General features: G+C 37.1%; 1 protein-coding gene across 2 annotated transcripts; it reads right to left on the bottom strand.

Annotated features, from left to right (window-relative positions):
• Positions 1 to 3501: 3501 nt before the first annotated feature.
• Positions 3502 to 15360, bottom strand: LOC106052524 (uncharacterized). 2 transcript variants are annotated; one of them, XM_056035733.1, is made up of 6 exons: positions 15116 to 15360; positions 11709 to 11815; positions 10538 to 10975; positions 8353 to 8501; positions 5873 to 6749; positions 3502 to 4312 (listed from the first exon to the last, which is right to left on the bottom strand). In XM_056035733.1, exons 3-6 carry the CDS (start codon positions 10840 to 10842, stop codon positions 3565 to 3567), a joined length of 2079 nt encoding a protein of 692 aa, XP_055891708.1. In that variant the 5' UTR covers positions 10843 to 10975; positions 11709 to 11815; positions 15116 to 15360; the 3' UTR covers positions 3502 to 3564. The 2 variants fall into 2 exon arrangements, with proteins under 2 accessions (XP_055891708.1, XP_055891709.1); XM_056035734.1 differs by having other exon boundaries at positions 11753 to 11815.
• Between the last annotated feature and the right edge of the window lie 3368 nt (positions 15361 to 18728).

Here is an 18728-nt window from a genome sequence, read left to right as displayed (position 1 = left end):
TAAAAATAGAATAAAACTATAGAATATCTCTACCACATACCCATATTATATATAAATATATAGGTATGTGATCCAGAAAGTTATTGCCAAGACTTCACGCTGATAGCATTACAAAAACAGAGGATACGGGCTTTCTCCTAGTGTTAATATTAAATACGTCATGAACTCTCTCTCTAGAACTATGAACTATCCCTCAAGAGGTCCTTTAAGGGAGGGAGTAGGAAGAAAGGGTCGTCTGAACAAAAACTTGCTGGACCGGCCTCTCTCTTGAAATCCTACTAAGAGCAGCTGCTGACTGGGAGGGATTTGGTGACAACTGTCACAGCACCGCTACGACGAAAGTCAAGGGACAGATGAGATGATGAATGATTTTTTTACATTGATTTTATGTAATTTATAAAGTGCCTGTCTACCTTCTCATAACGAACTCAAGCATCAACAGGCAAATGTTAGTAATACCTCTTCACAGTTTAGCGCAAACAATAGACCTATAGGCTATTTACAGGGCCGGTCCTAGCAATTGCGGGGCACTATGCGAAACTGATTGCGCGGGACCTAGTCTGTTTGGGAATAAGGATAATAAGTGAAAATTAAGATTTTGTATAAGGAAAAAAATTCGACTTTACTAAGTTAAAAATTGCGATCTGTACTTTACGAACCTTGAAACCAATGACATATTTATATGCTAGTGACCATAAAAGTAAATAAAGTATGGGAACTTCCGGTTAAGGTATAAATTCGCCCGATTATTACATGAAAGCTGACAATGCATTTTTTCCTTTTATCACACAGAGGATTGGCGTTTTCCGCAATTAATGACACCCACAAATGACAATTTTGTCTATTTTTCTGGAAATTTTAAAGAGTTTTCTGGAGATTTTAATAAATTCAGTAGATTTCCAGGAGTTTTTCATATATATTTTGCAATTTAATAATTACACCCTGAATTAGCGCGGGGCCTATGAAAGCGCGGGGCCCACTGAGACCGCATAGGCTGCAAAGGCCTAAGACCGGCCCTGGCTATTTATATACATACAACTGACAACATCATTTCACTAGTGTTAGTTTGAATTTGTTTTAATCAAACTTCTTACTTTAAAAAAACAACTGATTTTTAAGATTGTTTTTTAAGTACTTAGGTTTTAGACTAATGCTATATGACTCAAACATTTTTAGGGGTTTAGCTTTCTTCATTAAGCTTGAATATGCTTTTACTTATAGCTTAACTTGTAAGCTGTCTTAGCTTGTAGTCAACTCAAAGAGGCCTGTATCAGCCACACGCGAAGACACAGAAATGCAAAGGTTTGCCCACAGCTTCCTAAATAGCAGAAGTGGCAGGCAGCCAGCGACTGCATTAAACAAAATACCAACTTGATTGAAAACTATAAAATTACAATTTTATGTTCATTCATGTGTAAATCTCTTGAGTTGCTTCCAGGAAACGCTTAGCACTGAAACAATCAGGCATTTTGTAAACGGTTTGTAGGTCATGGTGGTCGAGTGTTAGAGCTAGATCAATTGCTAAAGTAGGTCTCAACACAGACCTGTGACGTGGCAACCTGTGGTCAGTGGAGACCAAAAGCCCGTTGCCACGTCTGTGCTCAGGCCTACTATAACTATTGGTCTTGATTACAGCAGTCATAACTTTTGTTGTGTTGTTTTATATGGCCTACTTAGAAAACATGCTACTTTTTATGAATTTATTTGCAACGTAAATTTTTATTCATGTTGTACATAAACATTAAGACATAGTAGTAAAAAGTAAAGTTCACGTTTCAGACCTTGAGATCAATAGGGGCAGATGATGTAAAAGTTGACTGTTTCTATGGCCCACGGTTAACGAGGATGTCATGTGGCCGGCACAACGACCCACCGCTTCATTTTCCCCAACTAATGTCAGGTATAAGTAGCTTGCTTTTATTTTGTTTTTTACATTTCTCTAACAAAATGCGCCGAGTCGGGGGGCGATCGCCCCTAGCCCCCCACTCCCACCCTGGATCCGCCAGTGGAGCCTTCACTCACCACCCATTCCACAAGGAGGATTGTAAAAGCTAGTGAAGACTTTGGCAACTGAGTGTCAAGAGTCCAGTCTCACAATTACTCTCCCCAAGACGTCTCAGAAATACCTGAGACAGGTATTGAAGCATGGTCGTCTTGTTGCCAGTACAACGACCCACTGCTTGAATTTCCCCGGCTAATGTCAGGTATAGGTAGTTTTCTTTTGTTTTGTTTTTACATGCTGAATTTGTATTAGTATTGTCTATATATTACCGATGAGTCCACTTAACTCTTGTTGGAAAGGAGGAAATGACATAGGGATTAACTTCTCCTGGTCTTTACTAACATGAATGTTTTTAATTTTCTTATTTCTATGAAAGGAAATTCGAAGTATCCATAATTGCTTCGCAATCAACGGTGGCCATGTACATATTTTTTTATATACACCTATGTGTACATACATATATTAATCGAATTAATCGAATTAATCCAGTGTCACAGGTTCGAGCCTCGGTCGGCGCATGCCCTTATTTTCGTAGCATTTTAATTCACTACTTTCTCTCTTAAAAACTTGGTCCCTGGTGCTGTTATTCATTTATGTTTAATATATGTATGTATCATTTGTTTCAGCACCTAGCTTCAACTCTATGTTTACATTTACACCTATGTGTAGTTTATGTTTATGTTGTAGAATTGCAGATGATAAAGGTAGTTTTAGGTTATTTATTTTTAATTTTCGGTAGTAAAAAAATGTAGCCTGTTTTACAAATACCACGATTTGTAATTGTTTCACTCTAAAAATAAGAAGTAGGAAGCGTGGTCGAGAGGAACTTGGCTTGGCTTGGCTACTTAGAAAGGGGCTCGAGGTTCGACACCCGACTCGGGCAGAGTTGTGTTTACTGAGCGCCTAAAGGCAGCACGGAAAACCAACTCCTAGATACCACATCACCCACTGGCCCACAAATGAGATTGGACCAAAAGCGCTCTGAGCATGCTATAAGCGTGAAAGTAGGCTATATAAAAGCTATAATTAATTAATTAATTAATAAGATTATGTCCCTTGCTTTCTTAACTTTACAAAAGTTTCACACCTTACATCAGAAATGCAGATTATGACATCCTAGTCCACATCTTATATGGTTGCCTGATCGTGCGGTATGCGCGCTGGGCTGTCGTTTGGTCGTCTCGATGGTCACGTGCTTATACCCTGCCTGCTGCTATCCCTGGACGTCCTGCGGGAGGTTTGGACCAGGAAGTGTATTATCTAAAGGAACATCTGGAACAAACCAAACAAACAAATCTCCGGTAGAAGGGGGTAGTGGATGGAAGCAGGGCGGGATTCTAACTCGTTGCCATAGAGACGACAGCAGCAAGCACATATCACTTTATATGTACGTTACAATCTCTTGTACAGCTATAAAATGAACTGCTTATAAAATATTAAGCGTATAGGGCTTTACAATGTACATGTTTTACATTTTGTAAGGATTTTAAAAAAAAATATCTGACTTATGGAATATTTAATTTGTATTTTTGTTATTGAAACATGTTTTATAATATGATTATTTATCGGTTTTCAGTTATGATTTTCGACTGCTCCATGCGCATGCGCAATCTTTGAGCTCTTTGTCTATTTTCGCGCTCTTCTAATTTCTGACGCCATTGTTGAAAAGTTAGGTTTTTATGATTTCTTTTGGAGAGAGTGCTTTTATTTGAATCGTTTAGTGATTGGTTCTCATTTTGTTCTAGCATGTGAGCCATCTCTTGACGATCTGAACTATAGTGCAACCATTCATCGAAAGTAATGGCCCTTGCTACATATTCTTTGTTTTTTTCCTCTAAGACTTTCTTTATCTTTCGAGTATCCATGGCAGAAGTGGTTGCCTCCCTTCTCTTAGCTTGGCGTTCCTTCTTCCATTCCTGGTAGGCGCGCAAATACGACGAGGTGTCGGGTGGTTCAACCTTGCTTCCCGCATCAGACGTGACGATTTGAATGAATCCTTTCCCGTTTGTGCTCTTCTGCAAGCTCAAAGCGCCAGGGCTTGAATTGTCGCGCGAGCTCTTTGGTCTGGCGTCCACATTTTTCAGCCAATCCTGAAACGCCTTTTCATTTTCCTCCTTTGTGGTCTCGCTTCGAGGCTCTTCGTTTTCATCCGAGCTGTCAGACTCCTGCAGTCTCTTCTTCTGCAACCATTGGTTGAATGTCAAGGACTGCTTAGATGTCGCGCTAGCTGTTCTCTTTTGTGTCTCAGCAATCTGGATTTGTCGCTTGACGCTCTTGAAAGTTTTGGACTGTGGCGTCTTGATAGTTTTCCTGCAAGGCAAAAGAAAGACACAGCAGTAAAAAAAAATGAGTAGTCTATAACTCGAGAGATGACAGGGTGACGAAATGACTATAAACATGTTTAACTCTTTCTCTCCGTAATTATTTTTCCACGATTTGACGGAATTCTTCATTTGCTCATTACTATTTCACTACCTGTGATATGATTAAGCTTTCAATAACCTTGTTGTTTGTTATCATAAAATGTTTTATTCAGTATAGAATTAGAAAGGGAAATGGATGATCTTTTTTTACCTGACAAAAAAATAACGTTTATAAAAACATTAATTTAATTTAATGAGGTCAAATCAACGATGGTATCGTCAATTAGGAGAGAAAGAGTTAAATAATGTGAGACACATAGTATTATTAGTTTTTAAAGAGACGCGCCGTAGTTGCTAGACTTTGAAAGCGACATTTAGTGACTTCACGACTTAGTTGGGTTTTAGATTATTTATGCAAATATAGTCAGTTGGTGTTAGGACTTCATAGGGATCACGTGATATTACTGGCAGAGACTCGACCGTGGCCTTTTTCAATATCAAACGTCACGTAAGTTTGTCTAACGGTTTGGACTAAGTCTCTTCTACTTGCTACATGCGTAGGTCTTGTTACTTGTTAGTTAAGTAAATCGAATACACCCCGCACAAGAAACTCAGACATCTTTAGAGTAATTTGTCCAAGTCAGCCATCAACAACTACAAGGGAAAGGCCTATCACAATAGAAAGAGCAAGTAAATACAGGATTGGACGGGATAAATATTTACTTCAAAGTCCTAGAAAATATTTCTTTGACCTTCAAGTTATATTGGAGCTCTATCGATAGCAGAGAACTTTACATGGCTAGCTTTGTGACATTTCCAGTGTTGATGATCTATATATTTTAAAAGGTTACGACCACAGACATATATTATACCTAGACTGGACATGGACATCTCTAACACTACACACATAGACATAAATAAATATAGATTGGAAAAAGGAAGTAACTTCATGTAACTTGAAAACATGTATATCTATTGTATTCGGATTTTCGAATTATGAAAAGTTGCATGATCTTCAAGTTAAAAAAGCACTTTTATACTGCTCATAAATGCTTTATAATAAAGTACACAAAATTGCAAGTCACAAATTTTCGTTTCATAAAACTCTTTAATTGGCCAGTCTATATTTATTTATGTCTATGGCTACACACAAATTTCGTGAAAAACTTTTAAAAAACTGAAACAAGGCGTTATTTTGTAAAGTAGATATAAGAAGTAAAGTTGTTGTTTTTTTAAATCCTAACCTATGTAACATAATTTAATGTTTAGATCTAGATCTAGTATTTTATAGGCCTGTTCAGATACGTAATTAGATCTGAGTCGAATATATTGAAATAATCGTATCAAAATCCGATGTAATGTCTAGTATCTAAGAAATTTCTAAAAATATTTTTTTTTATAAAACTTTATCAATATTGGTGTTTAAATCAATATAGAAAAACTGTAGAAATCTATGAGGTTTACTGTTTCTAGATTATAGGATATAACAAAAATTGCAAAATCTAACCTGGACTTTGAAGATCTATGAAGATGTTTTCTATCATCTGTTTGAGAATCTTCTTTCATGTTTCTATTTGGTACACTTTGAACGCTTCGACCATCGGTTGTTGTAGTTCCATCATCTGGAGACTTATCAGAGTCTACACTTCGAGGTCTGCCAGAATTAGGGCGGCTCCAAGGGACTGCTGATGTACTTGGAGTTGCTGGCTCCCTTTCCATCTGCGCCGTGGGTGACAAGCCAGATCTTAGAGGGCGTTTCCCTTCCCTGAATGCCGGCCTGACGCTGAGAAGTTCAGAGTCAAACAGCAGGGATGAGTCCCATGAGATCACGGTCTCGGGTCTTCCTGATGAGTCAACGACAGCAACCCTTAATTGAGGCTGTAGTTTGGATTGCACGGCTTTGTTAAAGTTTGTGTTACTATCTGGCGAGACTACGGATGTTCTGGCATTCGCGTAATCGTCGTTGTAAGGCATGTTTGTATAGTATCTTTGGAAGTTAGTTGGTGTTCTTGCGTTTATCCTCTTCTCTCCGGGTTTAGGTGATGCACTGAAAGCAGTTGCTGCCCTTCCCCTTGGTAAAGGGGGACCATTTATGTCATTATCGTATTGGGTCAAAGGTGAACCTCTGTCTGTCAAGCTGATGGACAAGCGTTCCCCTGGTAGAAATCTCGCACCATTTCTCAGTTGATACGATCGCATCACATTGACGCACTTCCTGGAGAAGCCACGCCTTGCTACATCCAGTGCCGTGTGGCCATGGCAGTCTTTGAGCGTTGCGCTAGCGCCTTGTGTCAGAAGCAGCTCTAGGATGCGGACGTCATCCTTAGCCACTGCAGCAAACATTGCAGTCCGGCGGAAAGGCGTCCTTCCGTTGGGGTTTACACCTTTGGAATCGGGAAAAAAAAAGAATATAATTTACCTTCATATTAAGTCCGTACATCATAGAAATTGAGAGCTCGTCTTTAAAATAACTTTGCCAACTTAGCGAGCATCATATTGACTTAATATTGACGGAAGTTTAAGGATTTATTTCTAAAAATTCCATTTATAATAATAATTATTATTATTATTATTAGTCTGTAAATCATGTCTGCTCTTATATCGAATGTTGGGAGAACTTTGGTCTAAGATCTTTTGTGGACATGTGAATGAAGGGGGATTTGAGAGTATGTTTCCGGGCTGCCGTTGATCAGGTCGAGTCAAATCTCGTATTAAAGAATCTAGTCTATATTGGGATTCCAACAGTTTGTAGCCAAGCGGATTATGCCACTGGCTACTCATCATCACTCATAATAACGTTTGGAGTGAGCGGGGCGGAAGGTGGGGATTTGGACATAGATAACCTAGGTTTTAACCTAGATAAAGTACTTACTTTTAATTAAAGCATGGAAAAAAGTAATTTTAAAAAATACAAAATAAATAAATAATGAAAACATATAAACTCATCCTTCATAACTATCATGTATTCCTTCACAACTATCATGTATCCCTTCACAACTATCATGTATTCCTTCACAACTATCATGTATTCCTTCACAACTATCATGTATCCCTTCACAACTATCATGTATTCCTTCACAACTATCATGTATTCCTTCACAACTATCATGTATCCCTTCACAACTATCATGTATCCCTTCACAACTATCATGTATCCCTTTTTTTCTGTTGGAACAATGTGGCACCAAATATGATCTGTCAACCGTCTCTCTCCATTCCTGTCTTTTGCATGACTTAAACTTTCAATAACATTCTTTAATGTTGTCTTCAAATCACTTTCTCTGCCTGTTCTTCTTTTTCCTGGTACTGTTTCTGTTAAGAGGCCAATGCCAGCCCTGAGTGCTTCGTGATATTTCAGATTTAGTTTGTGTTGACAGTGGTCAGCCAGGGATTGCCATTGTGATCCTGGTTCGGATCCCTTATTTGTGGTGATACCTTGGACCATTATATAGCATAATAAAAAAAAAGTAAAGTTTTCCTTTTCAGACCTTACGATCTATTGGAGCAGATGATGTTAAGGTCACCTGTTTCTTTGGCCAACGGTTAACAAGCATGGTGTTATGTGGCCAGCACAACGACCAACCGCCTTTACTTTCCCCAACTAAAGTCAGTTACCCATTAGAGTTGGGTGGACTCAGGGGCGCTCTAAAAATCCCGAAATTCAAACTCCCAGTCTTCACAGGGATTCGAACCCAGGACCTCAGGTTCGGAAGCCAAGCGCTTAAACTCTTGACCACCGCGCCCCTATATAGCATAATAATAATGGAAATGTTTTCGATTCCGAAGATTAAGGATGAGTGCATTATTTCACATGACTACGCAAAACCAGTTGCGACCTGCATATTTTTCCGCATCTAGTGAGGACAAAGCCGTTGTCTTTCCGTCTTCTGCGCCTTTCTTCAATAAGGGCTTTCCTTTGGGACTCTCTAGCATAGGACTAAGAGATTAACTAATAGCCATTTTCAAAAGGAGTTTAAAGAGACTTACCAATAGATAATAATTCTTGGCAAATATTTCTACAACCCAGCCAGCAGGCCAGGTAGAGAGCCACTGTACCTCTTTCTTCCACAATGTCTGCAGCTTGGTTGTCTGCCGACTCTGTAAAGCCGTCCCGCTGTAACTGTAGTGTTTCATCACTGTAAGAGTTAAAGTCTTTGGTTAGTGTTACCGTACAGACTGAGTGTTTGTCGTGTTCTCCCAATAATCACTATAAGCCATAAAACCCTAAAAGTGTGAACATTGCATGTTTATTACACGCTTCCTGCTCCTGTTCAGAGAGATTTGTTAAAAGCTTTGAAAATGTTAGTATTACGCCCTTAGACTTTTAATAATAGTCTGAAAATAGTAAAGAGCGTTGTAGATAGGACAGACTTTATAAAAATGGCTACTTGAAAATTTTATAATATTGTTGTAACCATGCCTTGCACCAGTGCTTGAGGTGCGCACTAGCGCACTGTTGAACGTAAACAGGAAGATACTAGAATAGAGAGAAGAACAGTGTATCAGGGATTGTGAAGAGCCTGAATGTTTGGGAAACTAAGAGGCCAACTTTTGTGCTGCCTGAAGGTTGTAGTAGGGAACTGGAGCGAAGTGGGAAAGGCTGTCGTTGGTCCACATTCGGGTTAAGTAGCAAAGGACTGGTAAACTTTAGTAGTAAGACTCTGAGGAAGCTTAAGGATGTTATGTGTTTGCCCTAGTGAATAAACTATTCATTTCCTGTTAAACCGTGTTGAGTTGCCTGTCCTTTCGTTGAGTGCCTACCCAAGATTTGCAACAATAGTATCAATTTGTTTCTAATGAGGTCATTGTATCAATCTAGAACTGTTCCGTTGTAATAAAATGTAACTTTATTGAGGAAAAAAAAAACTACCTACTATTGAAATAAGCTGTTAATAACTAGATTAGGAAGAGGGTTGATTTTCTTAAAGCAGGAATTATTTTTTTTCGCCTTAAATTTTGTCTTATGCCACAGTAAAAAAAAAAAAATCTGTAAAGAGGCTATTACATTTACTAGTGTGAGAAGATTTTATGCAATCATTACAATGAGCCAGCTCCATGGCATTTCTCGATATCTCTTTTTCATATCAAAACTTACATAGAAACATTGACCTGTACATGTCAGAGCCTCAGTAAAACAACTAAAATTAAAACACACGATAATGGACGTTTACTCCAACACAGTTCATTCTTGTTCATACATTATTTCAAGCTTTTAAAAATTTCTAAGAGTTTATTTTAATTAAACTTTTTTTTATAGACGGGGAAAACTGATAGGGAGACAAGTTGGACTGTCAATCTGAGCTACGTGGGTTCAAATCCTGTTCGTGAAATGTGTAATTTGACTAGTATTAATAGCTCTGGGATACGTAGGCCTACATTAAATCTACCGAGATTATAGTGTTACTTGACCTTAAGTGAGAGTCAAGGTTGTTGTTTGTTGAGTAGTCACGTACTAAACATTAGACTTTCTGTTGTCACGGCCCAATACAAATGGAACAGATTGTTAAGCCTTCAGTGACTAGGCCTACTTTTTACAACTTATCGTTGTTGTTTTGTTCTTAATAATAAATTTATATTTAAAATCTAAGCATATTTCATATTGTTTAAGTATGTAGCGCCATTAGTTTTAAATCTTACATCAACTCACTCTGTCTGTCTGGTAAAAAGTGTGTACTCGTTCTTTCTCTCACACCGATTCTTGGATCAAGTTGAAACTTTGCACAAACATTCAGTGGCATAGACAAGACATGGATCAATAAATAAAAATAAACAATTGGTCATTTAAACACTGACAATTGTTTTGTTTGATACCGACAAGGAAACTTAATCCTTCAGTATTCACAGATATCGCTAAATATGTAGAGTGTGGTCCCCTTATATAAAATTGTTCGCATTCTTTCTCCCACACTCATTCTTGGATCAGGTTGAAATTTTAAACAACTATTGTACCTAACAAAACATGAATCAATTAACAAAATTAACCAGTCAGTTTATTATTGTCAATTAATTAATTTGATATCGAATATGGGAAATAAATTCTACATTATTGAAAGATATAGCTGTAAGTTCGGAATTCTTCCCCTTAGATAAGCTTTGCTTTTTTTAGAATGATTTTGTTTATTTTCAAGTTACAAAACAACAACAACAACAAATTTGGCAGCAGCCTCATTACCTTAACAGCCATTCTACATCTCGCGTGACCACAGCTTCGTAGATGAGTAGCCACCTGGCTTGAAGCTGCACGCGAACGATGTAGCCGTCCCAGGCGTTTTGGCCCACGATGAACTCGTAGTCCTCGTGAAGCAGCTGACCTTTGTTGGTGGTCAGCTTGTAGATCTGACCAGGGAGCCCGGCTGTCATTTCAAGCCTGTCTCTCACGTCAGCTACAGTGATGCCTGACGGAAGGTTCCTTAACGAAGAAATGTCTTTAGATGGAAGAAGAACGAACAGTGTGAAATGCTCCATGCTTTCTGTCATGAAATGATTCACACAGTCTTCAGACACAGTACATTGTGTCCGAAAAAGTAACTATTGTGGTGGTATTCTTATGACGTGTTTAACAGGTTTTATACAATTAAAGGCTTGTGAAGTCGTAAAATGCTTCAATCATCTAACAGTTACAGAAGTCATAAAATCAGTTAGTCAGTTATCTGTTAGTAAAGTCGTAAAATGTTTCAATCAGTTATCTGTTAGTAAAGTCGTAAAATGTTTCAATCAGTCTTCTGTTAGTAAAGTCGTAAAATGTTTCAATCATTTATCTGTTAGTAAAGTCGTAAAATGTTTCAATCAGTCTTCTGTTAGTAAAGTCGTAAAATGTTTCAATCAGTTATCTGTTAGTAAAGTCGTAAAATGTTTCAATCAGTTATCTGTTAGTAAAGTCGTAAAATGTTTCAATCAGTTATCTATTAGTAAAGTCGTAAAATGTTTCAATCAGTTATTTGTTAGTAAAGTCGTAAAATGTTTCAATCAGTTATTTGTTAGTAAAGTCGTAAAATGCTACAATAAGCTTATTGTTAGAGAAAAAATGCTTCACTCAGTTAACTTCCACTGATGTGGTAAAATGCTTCCGTCAGCGAATGCTCGGAAATTTACAAAGTACCCACAATTCTAACTTCGGCATCATGTTTAATATTATCCTCTTAAACGATATGATTTTTGAAATTTTCTATTTCAAAGTTATGAGGTAAATAATTGTTTCTGGTTCTACTGATTAGCACGATATATTCATATTAATGAAATATTACGGAAGTGATATCTGAAAAGGACTAATCAATATTGAAACTTTAATTGACATTATTGACTTGTAAGCTTAGGCGCTTCTATTCCAATGAAAGGGCGCATACCACACAACCCTACTGCCAGGCCACTGTAGAGGAATATTAATCACCACATTATATCCGAAAGCAGTTGTTCTTGACTCTTAGACGTCAAAATGTTCTAAACTGTAGATCTGAAAAAGTCAAGGGGAATGTGGTGAACATTTTGTCGTTTATTATCAAATTCAAATATCGTCTTTGAATATAAATATGAAAAGTTTGTTCACAATTTAATTACTTCAAGTTGCAAAGTAAAAAGTATTCCTTCAAAGACCAATTACACGGGTGCAGTAGAGTTTGTCCCGTTTTACTGTGATCTTTGGTTTGTGGGGGCGTCTTGTGACCAGCACAACGATCCATTTACAATTACTTGCATTTTTTTTTTTTTTTTTTTTTTTTGTGTGATACTATTTTAGCTTCCTCGTCTCCCGCATGCACAACATTTTAAAGTATATTAGGTATAAGTAGAGTATAAGGTATATATAACATGTAGGCATGCCTGAAATTTGTTGTACCGTGATAGTTGGACCGAGGCCATTCTTTACAGAAGGCCTCAACACTGACCTGCAACGTCATTACCTGTGGGCAGTTTAGACCAATAGCTCGTTGCCACGTCGAACAGACCTGTGACTCGACAAAGAGCTATTGGTCTAAACTGCCCACAGGTTTTGATGTTACATGTCAGTGTACAGGCTTTCTATAACGATTGGAAAAGGTTGGAAGGGCCTTAAAGGAAATGTATATACAGTAAGAAAAAATTACTTTGATGTCTTATGTTCAATGAGGCACGTGTGATAACATTCACTCGTTTCTGTGGACAATTTCTTACGAGAGTAATGTGTGGACAACACAAAGCTTAACTACCTTTTGTATGACACGGTCATACTGGAAACTTCAAGTATTAATCCAGGCTATCAATCAAGAGTGACTAATATCTCTCCAACGATTCGAACTCGGGGTCGTATGGTTTGCATAGCACCTCAGCCACCACCACCACCCCCCTTTCTGGTTAAAGTCTTTATACAATAAAAAATTTACGAAGGAGCTAGTTTTTTATTGCGTTACGAAACCGTCTCGTAAATTTTGAGATACATCGCTCCATGATTCCGATTGGACTTAGTCACGATATGTCCCAGGTCAACCTTGCATTATCTTAGTTTCCAAAACGAACAGATAAATTAGAAGGTCGAAGCTAAACTACAAGCGATGGGAAACACGCAATGTTTCAAACAAAACGAATTGAACTGCGTCTATACATTCACTCAGCAATAGAAGTAGTTTGTCAGTACTGTTTTTATGAACATCTGTGTTTGGTATAAAACAGAGCAAATAAACTATTTTTGTTAAGAAATAACATTCAGAAGCGGCCCCACGATACGGACTTTTTTTTTTAGCTACCATCAGCCCATCACACAAACATGTGAGTCGCCGGTGCTTTTTTCCAAACATTAAGATTTACCGTACCAAACTATCATCATAGTACCAATAGGCTATAGACTGAAATACAGTGTGGTAGATTTATTTGAGAACAATCCTTATAAACAAAATATTGGTACTCAATATTGATAAAGTTTATTCCGACATCTATACCAATTACCATGAAAGCTTTAATAACAATTATTTAAGGGTGAGGTCGTGTATATGATGCTAATCAAGGGCACGTGTACTGCTAAGAGCGTCTCTGTTTTAGCTTTAATATATTTATATTGTGTATGCCGCATCTGAACAGTAAAACTTATTTTCTACAGTCCCTAATAAATAAATGGGCTGTAACTCTAAAAGCTGCAATTTAAACCACTTAAAGGTTATGCCCTCTTGCTTACTCTAATCGATATTGAACTGAAGGGTAGCAGGAAATATAATACCACAAAATCAATGTTATAACTAATCGATCTGGTAGTTCCTAACTGTGTCAGGTGTAGCTGTTGTTTTTACAACCTGCTGCCTATACCATTATTTAAAGACAATAGCTTCAGCTTACATGTGTTAGATGATTGTGTGTTTTTGTCCCCAATGAGTAAATGTGTGTTATTTGTTAACATCCTGCCTAAGAGATGTATCTAAATGCATCATCAAAATTTAAAGCATAAAAAAAGATCCTTTCTGAAAAGGATTGAAAAGAATTCATGGAAAGGCTTTCATCTGCCTTTTATTAATATGAATTGTTAAAACATAATTAGACTCATCATGATATTTTTTAGAATCTGTCTGCTGCTAAAGCCACATAACATGACAGGTAACTCCATCTGTTTGAACTACTTTGTTAATGCCCCTGATGCGATAATGCAGTGATAAGACTTCGAAATAAAGTAATTCAATTCATTCTACATGGGTGGAACAAGCTGGAAGTTTAGAGATTTCCTAAACTGCCAGCGAAGTTGATAGAGCACCGTGCTAATAACGTGAGTGTCGTGATCCGATCAGATCTAATAAGTAAAGATAATCAGTTTTGAACTGCGTTAATACATTCACGCAGTAGTAAGAGTAGTTCGCGGGTGCTGTTTCATGTACATCTATAATTGGTATAAAACAAAGTATATTAAGTATTTTTACTTATGAAATCACCTTCGGAAGTGGAAGGCGGCCCCACTATATGGAATTTCGTTGTTGGATGTTGATAAGGTCAACTGTTTCTTTGGCCAACGATTAACGAGCAGGGTGTCATGAACTGTTATGTGGCCAGCACAACGACCAACCGCCTTTACTTTCCCCAACTAATGCCAGGTACCCATTACAGTTGGGGGACCCCAAAAATCCCGAAATTTAAAACCCCAGTCTTCACTGAGATTCGAACACAGGACCCCAGATTCGGAAGCTAAGCGCTTAACCACTCAGCCACCGCGCCTCACCATAGTGTATGGCGGTAACCCTAAAATTATTGTATACCTACTACTGTAGACCTACTTAATAGGCTACACCCTAAACATGGCCATATGAGTGAAGCAAAAGCTGGTTTGCTTGAGGAGCTGGCTCTGTACGGAGACAGAGAAGCTTTGAGAAGAACTGCCGCTTTCCTTGTCCGTGTTATCAGAGAATAGAGTTCTCAACACGGTGCCCTAGTGCGATGAGACTTACACGGATGAAAGCTTTAAATGTAAAGATGAACAAGAGTTGCTCTACAGCTGACCGTGTCTAACTTTTGTAAAGGTAAACGGCTTCTCTTAGACTTTAGGCTACCTCTTCAATCAAAGAAAGTGAGATAAGAGTTACTTTAATTAAATTTATTTTGACATTGTCTAGTTTCATTCCCATAGCTGGCTTATCAGTGCAAATGGGAAGTTTAAGTAACCATTGCCCTCCGTTCGATAAAGACATAATTAGATTCTAATTGTTTTCTAACGATACTTAATCCCTACGTAACCTAAACTTACTTCTAGTTTACTTCAAGTAAGTTGAAGTGAAAATCTGTTAAAGTGTGCGTAGAACGTACTTACATTTACCGATTAAGGTTAATCCACTTGAAAGGTGCCTACCGATATCTACCATACAGTAGTCTGAAATGACAAGGTTCGACTTATACACGGAACGCTATACGGTTACTTTACCTATTGAATTGTAAAATTTTATCGACGTACGTAGACCAGTAGACAATAGATTGGAAGCCGTGTATGTAGCGACCAGAGAGAAGAAAGAAGGGGAGACTAACGCTACATTGTTCCCGTCTATGTCTGAGAGTCTTTCCCATTGTTACATAGTTAGCCTAAGACAGCTGCTCTATAGCACGGTATTGATTCGAAAACATGGTCTACTAGAAGGCTATGTGACTTCAATTAAAGATCAAGTTGACTTTCATTGAAAAATGGTTATGTGTATTGTGTCGTAGGCTCCCCCCCCCCCTCCACTCAATGTATGCCGTCGTGACGGCAGTCCCAAACTCATAGCAAGAGGCCAGGGATAAATTCCAAAAAATCATAACGCTTCTTGACTGTACACAACTACATCATTATGTCTACATACAACTTCAAATAAGACTATTTCGACACACGATATTTAGAATAATAGACCCATTGTTCTAAGCTTCTGTCTTTATATTTTTTTTCTCTTAAATTTGTAAATATCCCCCCGAGTTAAGACAAATTAAATTTGAAGCAGCCATTCCTTTTTAAAAATGAAAATTACTATCCTTCTAAAACCATTTGATAGACCTAGCTTTGCGAAGTCTTTTTGATTTTATCCAGACCTAGATCTAGATTTATTAAACTAACTTCACAAAAATATTTCTTCCTTAGATTTCCTTGTCCAAAAACTCCTGCAAGACTTTAAGGGATAACTGTGGGTAGTACGAAGCGCAAACCTCTCAACCTAGCAACCAAATTTGAAATTCTTAATTTGAAAACACCTCCAACTGTTCAAATACTTTAATACTAACACTGTGATTAAAAAACAAATCCTCATTTAACCTCCTTGATATTGATTGGAAAAACGGTATAAAATAAAAGAGGTATAAAGCCCCCCCCAAAAAGGCAAAAAGCCCCAAAAAAGAGGCATAAAGCCCAAAAAAGAGGCATAAAGCCCAAAAAAGAGGCATAAAGCCCAAAAAAGAGGCATAAAGCCAAAAAAAAGAGGCTTGATTTTAATTCGAAAAATTAATATCATCGTTATGCGTCCACCAAACAAAACGGTATAAGAAAAGAGGCATGAAGCCCACAAAAGAGGTGTAAGCCCCCCCCCCCCAAAAAAAAAGAGGCGTAATCTTAAAAACTAAAACTTCAATTATCTGATCAAAACAATCAGGTGTGCTTGCACGAGTTACTTTCCATGGCCAGAGTTACCTTCCTTGATCAAAATCTAACAGACTTTTTAAAAAAAAAATCTCAAAAGAATTATTAAAATGAAAGCAAAAAAAAAAAAAAAAAAAAAAAAAACAGGAAAAGAAAGCATGTTTATCTAATCAATTTGTCTACATGTCATTTCAATTAGTTTAACGATGCAGGTCAGTGGTCGCTAACCGTTGTCACTAAGCACTCTTTCAGTCTTATGTTCCTTTAAAAATAGGCCTAAATAGCCTACATCAAAATTATTTTCACACTAATTTTAAAAGATATAGAACAATAAAACGAAAATTAAGCTCTTTAAGTTTCTTTTTCTTTGTCGCTATAGGTTTTTAAAAAGTGCTTCGATAGTTAAGCTAAACTTGTTCTACATTTTAAAGAGATGGAGTTTTTAACAGAATCTTTTGCCTTTCTCATCTAACAGCGATGAAGCTATATTTTAAATTATATAACTGTAGATATGAAAGTCTGATGTAGTTTTTTTAAATTTGTTTTACAAAATCGGATATTCCTTCATGGTCCAAACCTTGGGAGGGGATAGGAGAGGGTGGGGATCCAACTTGGTAAGTTCGAGATGACGGCCGGAAGCAGCTCATACCACACGACCAGACAGCTTACACTACAATCGTACAAATAGTTTAATATTCTGCTGCTAACAGCTTATCTTTTATTACACTTTTCTAAAAATAGGCTACTTTAAATTTAGGTCACTTTAATTTAATATTCAAAAAAATATCTAGGAGATACAGGAATATATCCTTCCCAATGATATCTAGTTTCACTTCATGTAGCGCTATAGAAGCGATACCTCATAAATTGATCCTAATAATGATTCACTTCTATAAGTAGTGCTAGTCAAATATCTTCAAGTAAGTGCAAAGTCATTAGACAAACTTCCTCGATTGTATATGTCCTATTGTTAAGGCCAGTCTACATTGAAGTCTGGGTTAGTTCCGAATCCATTATCTCTTCAGATTTTAGCCATATCTGCACATCTGTTGGTTTCTTGTACAACTAAGAAAGTCTGAGTGATTTAAATAAAAATTGCGATTGCAAACATGAAATAAGCCAAATGTAAATTAAAAAAAAAAAAAGATTATAATAATAGGTCATAGGTCTCTCTCTTTTCACTTCATAAATAAGAAAGGGAATAAGGATTTCTACCCAGTGATCCATATAAAATAGTAACCACAGTTGTACTGTTTTGCTTGTTTGGCAAGTAAAACAGACATCATTAGGGTATAATTAGTCTATTGAGACTCATGGGTTATAGGTAATCAAATGTCGATGTTCAGATATAACAAATAATTTTTTAGTTTAAGTTTCTAATTTAGTTAACCTGCAGGACAATTACCCCCCCTCCCTTTTATCTTTTTCCCACGAGAAGGCGTTTTTTTTAATGAACAAAAAATGTGTAGCATCTGCTTCATATGTGCAGGTACCGTCTTATTAAACTATTCAACAAATAAAATCGAAATGTTAGTTGTTGTTTGTTTTTAGTTAGATCCTTAAATTAAGTGAAGTTGTATCAGTTTCATATCGTTTATACTACTTTGGAGAGAGGTGTCTGCAAAAAGATGGATTCAAAATCCTCCGATGAAGTGATTTCAGCTGTGCGATGCAGGATGCTACTCGTCTTTCTTACGTTCGAACACAAGAAACACTTCCAAATTTTAAAATGAAGCCTACATAAAGTGAAAACAGTTCAGCCACTCAGACCCTAACCCTCAAAGAAAGGTCGCCACAAACTAAACAAATCCTTTTTATTTAAAAAAAAGGATAAGGGGGAGAACTATGCACTTACAACTATATCTCTCAATAATGTAGAAGTTACTTTCCTAATTCAATCTTAAGCAAATATTTTTTTAATTAATTCGTGTTTTGTTAGATACAATAAAAATTGTTGAAAGTTTCAACTTGATCCGAAAATGGGTGTGGGAGAAATTATGTGTTCAATTAATTAAGTGGACAAAACTCTACATATTTAAAGGATTAATTACCTTTGTTGGTATTAACCAAAATAATTAGCTACCAATAGTAGATTGACTAATTGGTTAATTTTTTTTATCGATTCATGTCTTGTCTATGCCAATGATGCAGTCACATCACAGGAATTATGGGCTTATGTCTCTTTTCTTTTGCCTCATTTGTGGGCTCTCTGCCTCTCTTTGGGTCCCATATCCTATTACCGAATGTAGCAGGTGATGTCTCAGTGGGTAAGAATCAGACAGAAATCCCTTGTCAAGAATAATCCAAACTAAAACACAAAGTTATG

This window comes from Biomphalaria glabrata, chromosome 7 (assembly GCF_947242115.1).
Source record: "Biomphalaria glabrata chromosome 7, xgBioGlab47.1, whole genome shotgun sequence".
NCBI lineage: Eukaryota > Metazoa > Mollusca > Gastropoda > Planorbidae > Biomphalaria > Biomphalaria glabrata.
This window is presented reverse-complemented; position numbering and strand designations above follow the sequence as displayed.

Coding starts and splice junctions, on each gene's coding strand:
- LOC106052524 (XM_056035733.1), bottom strand. CDS start 10,842: ATGACAGAAAGCATGGAGCATTTCACACTGTTCGTTCTTCTTCCATCT. Junction 8,502..10,537: donor GATGTAGAATGGCTGTTAAG/GTAATGAGGCTG, acceptor TAACTCTTACAG/TGATGAAACACTACAGTTAC. Junction 6,750..8,352: donor CCAAGAATTATTATCTATTG/GTAAGTCTCTTT, acceptor CCGATTCCAAAG/GTGTAAACCCCAACGGAAGG.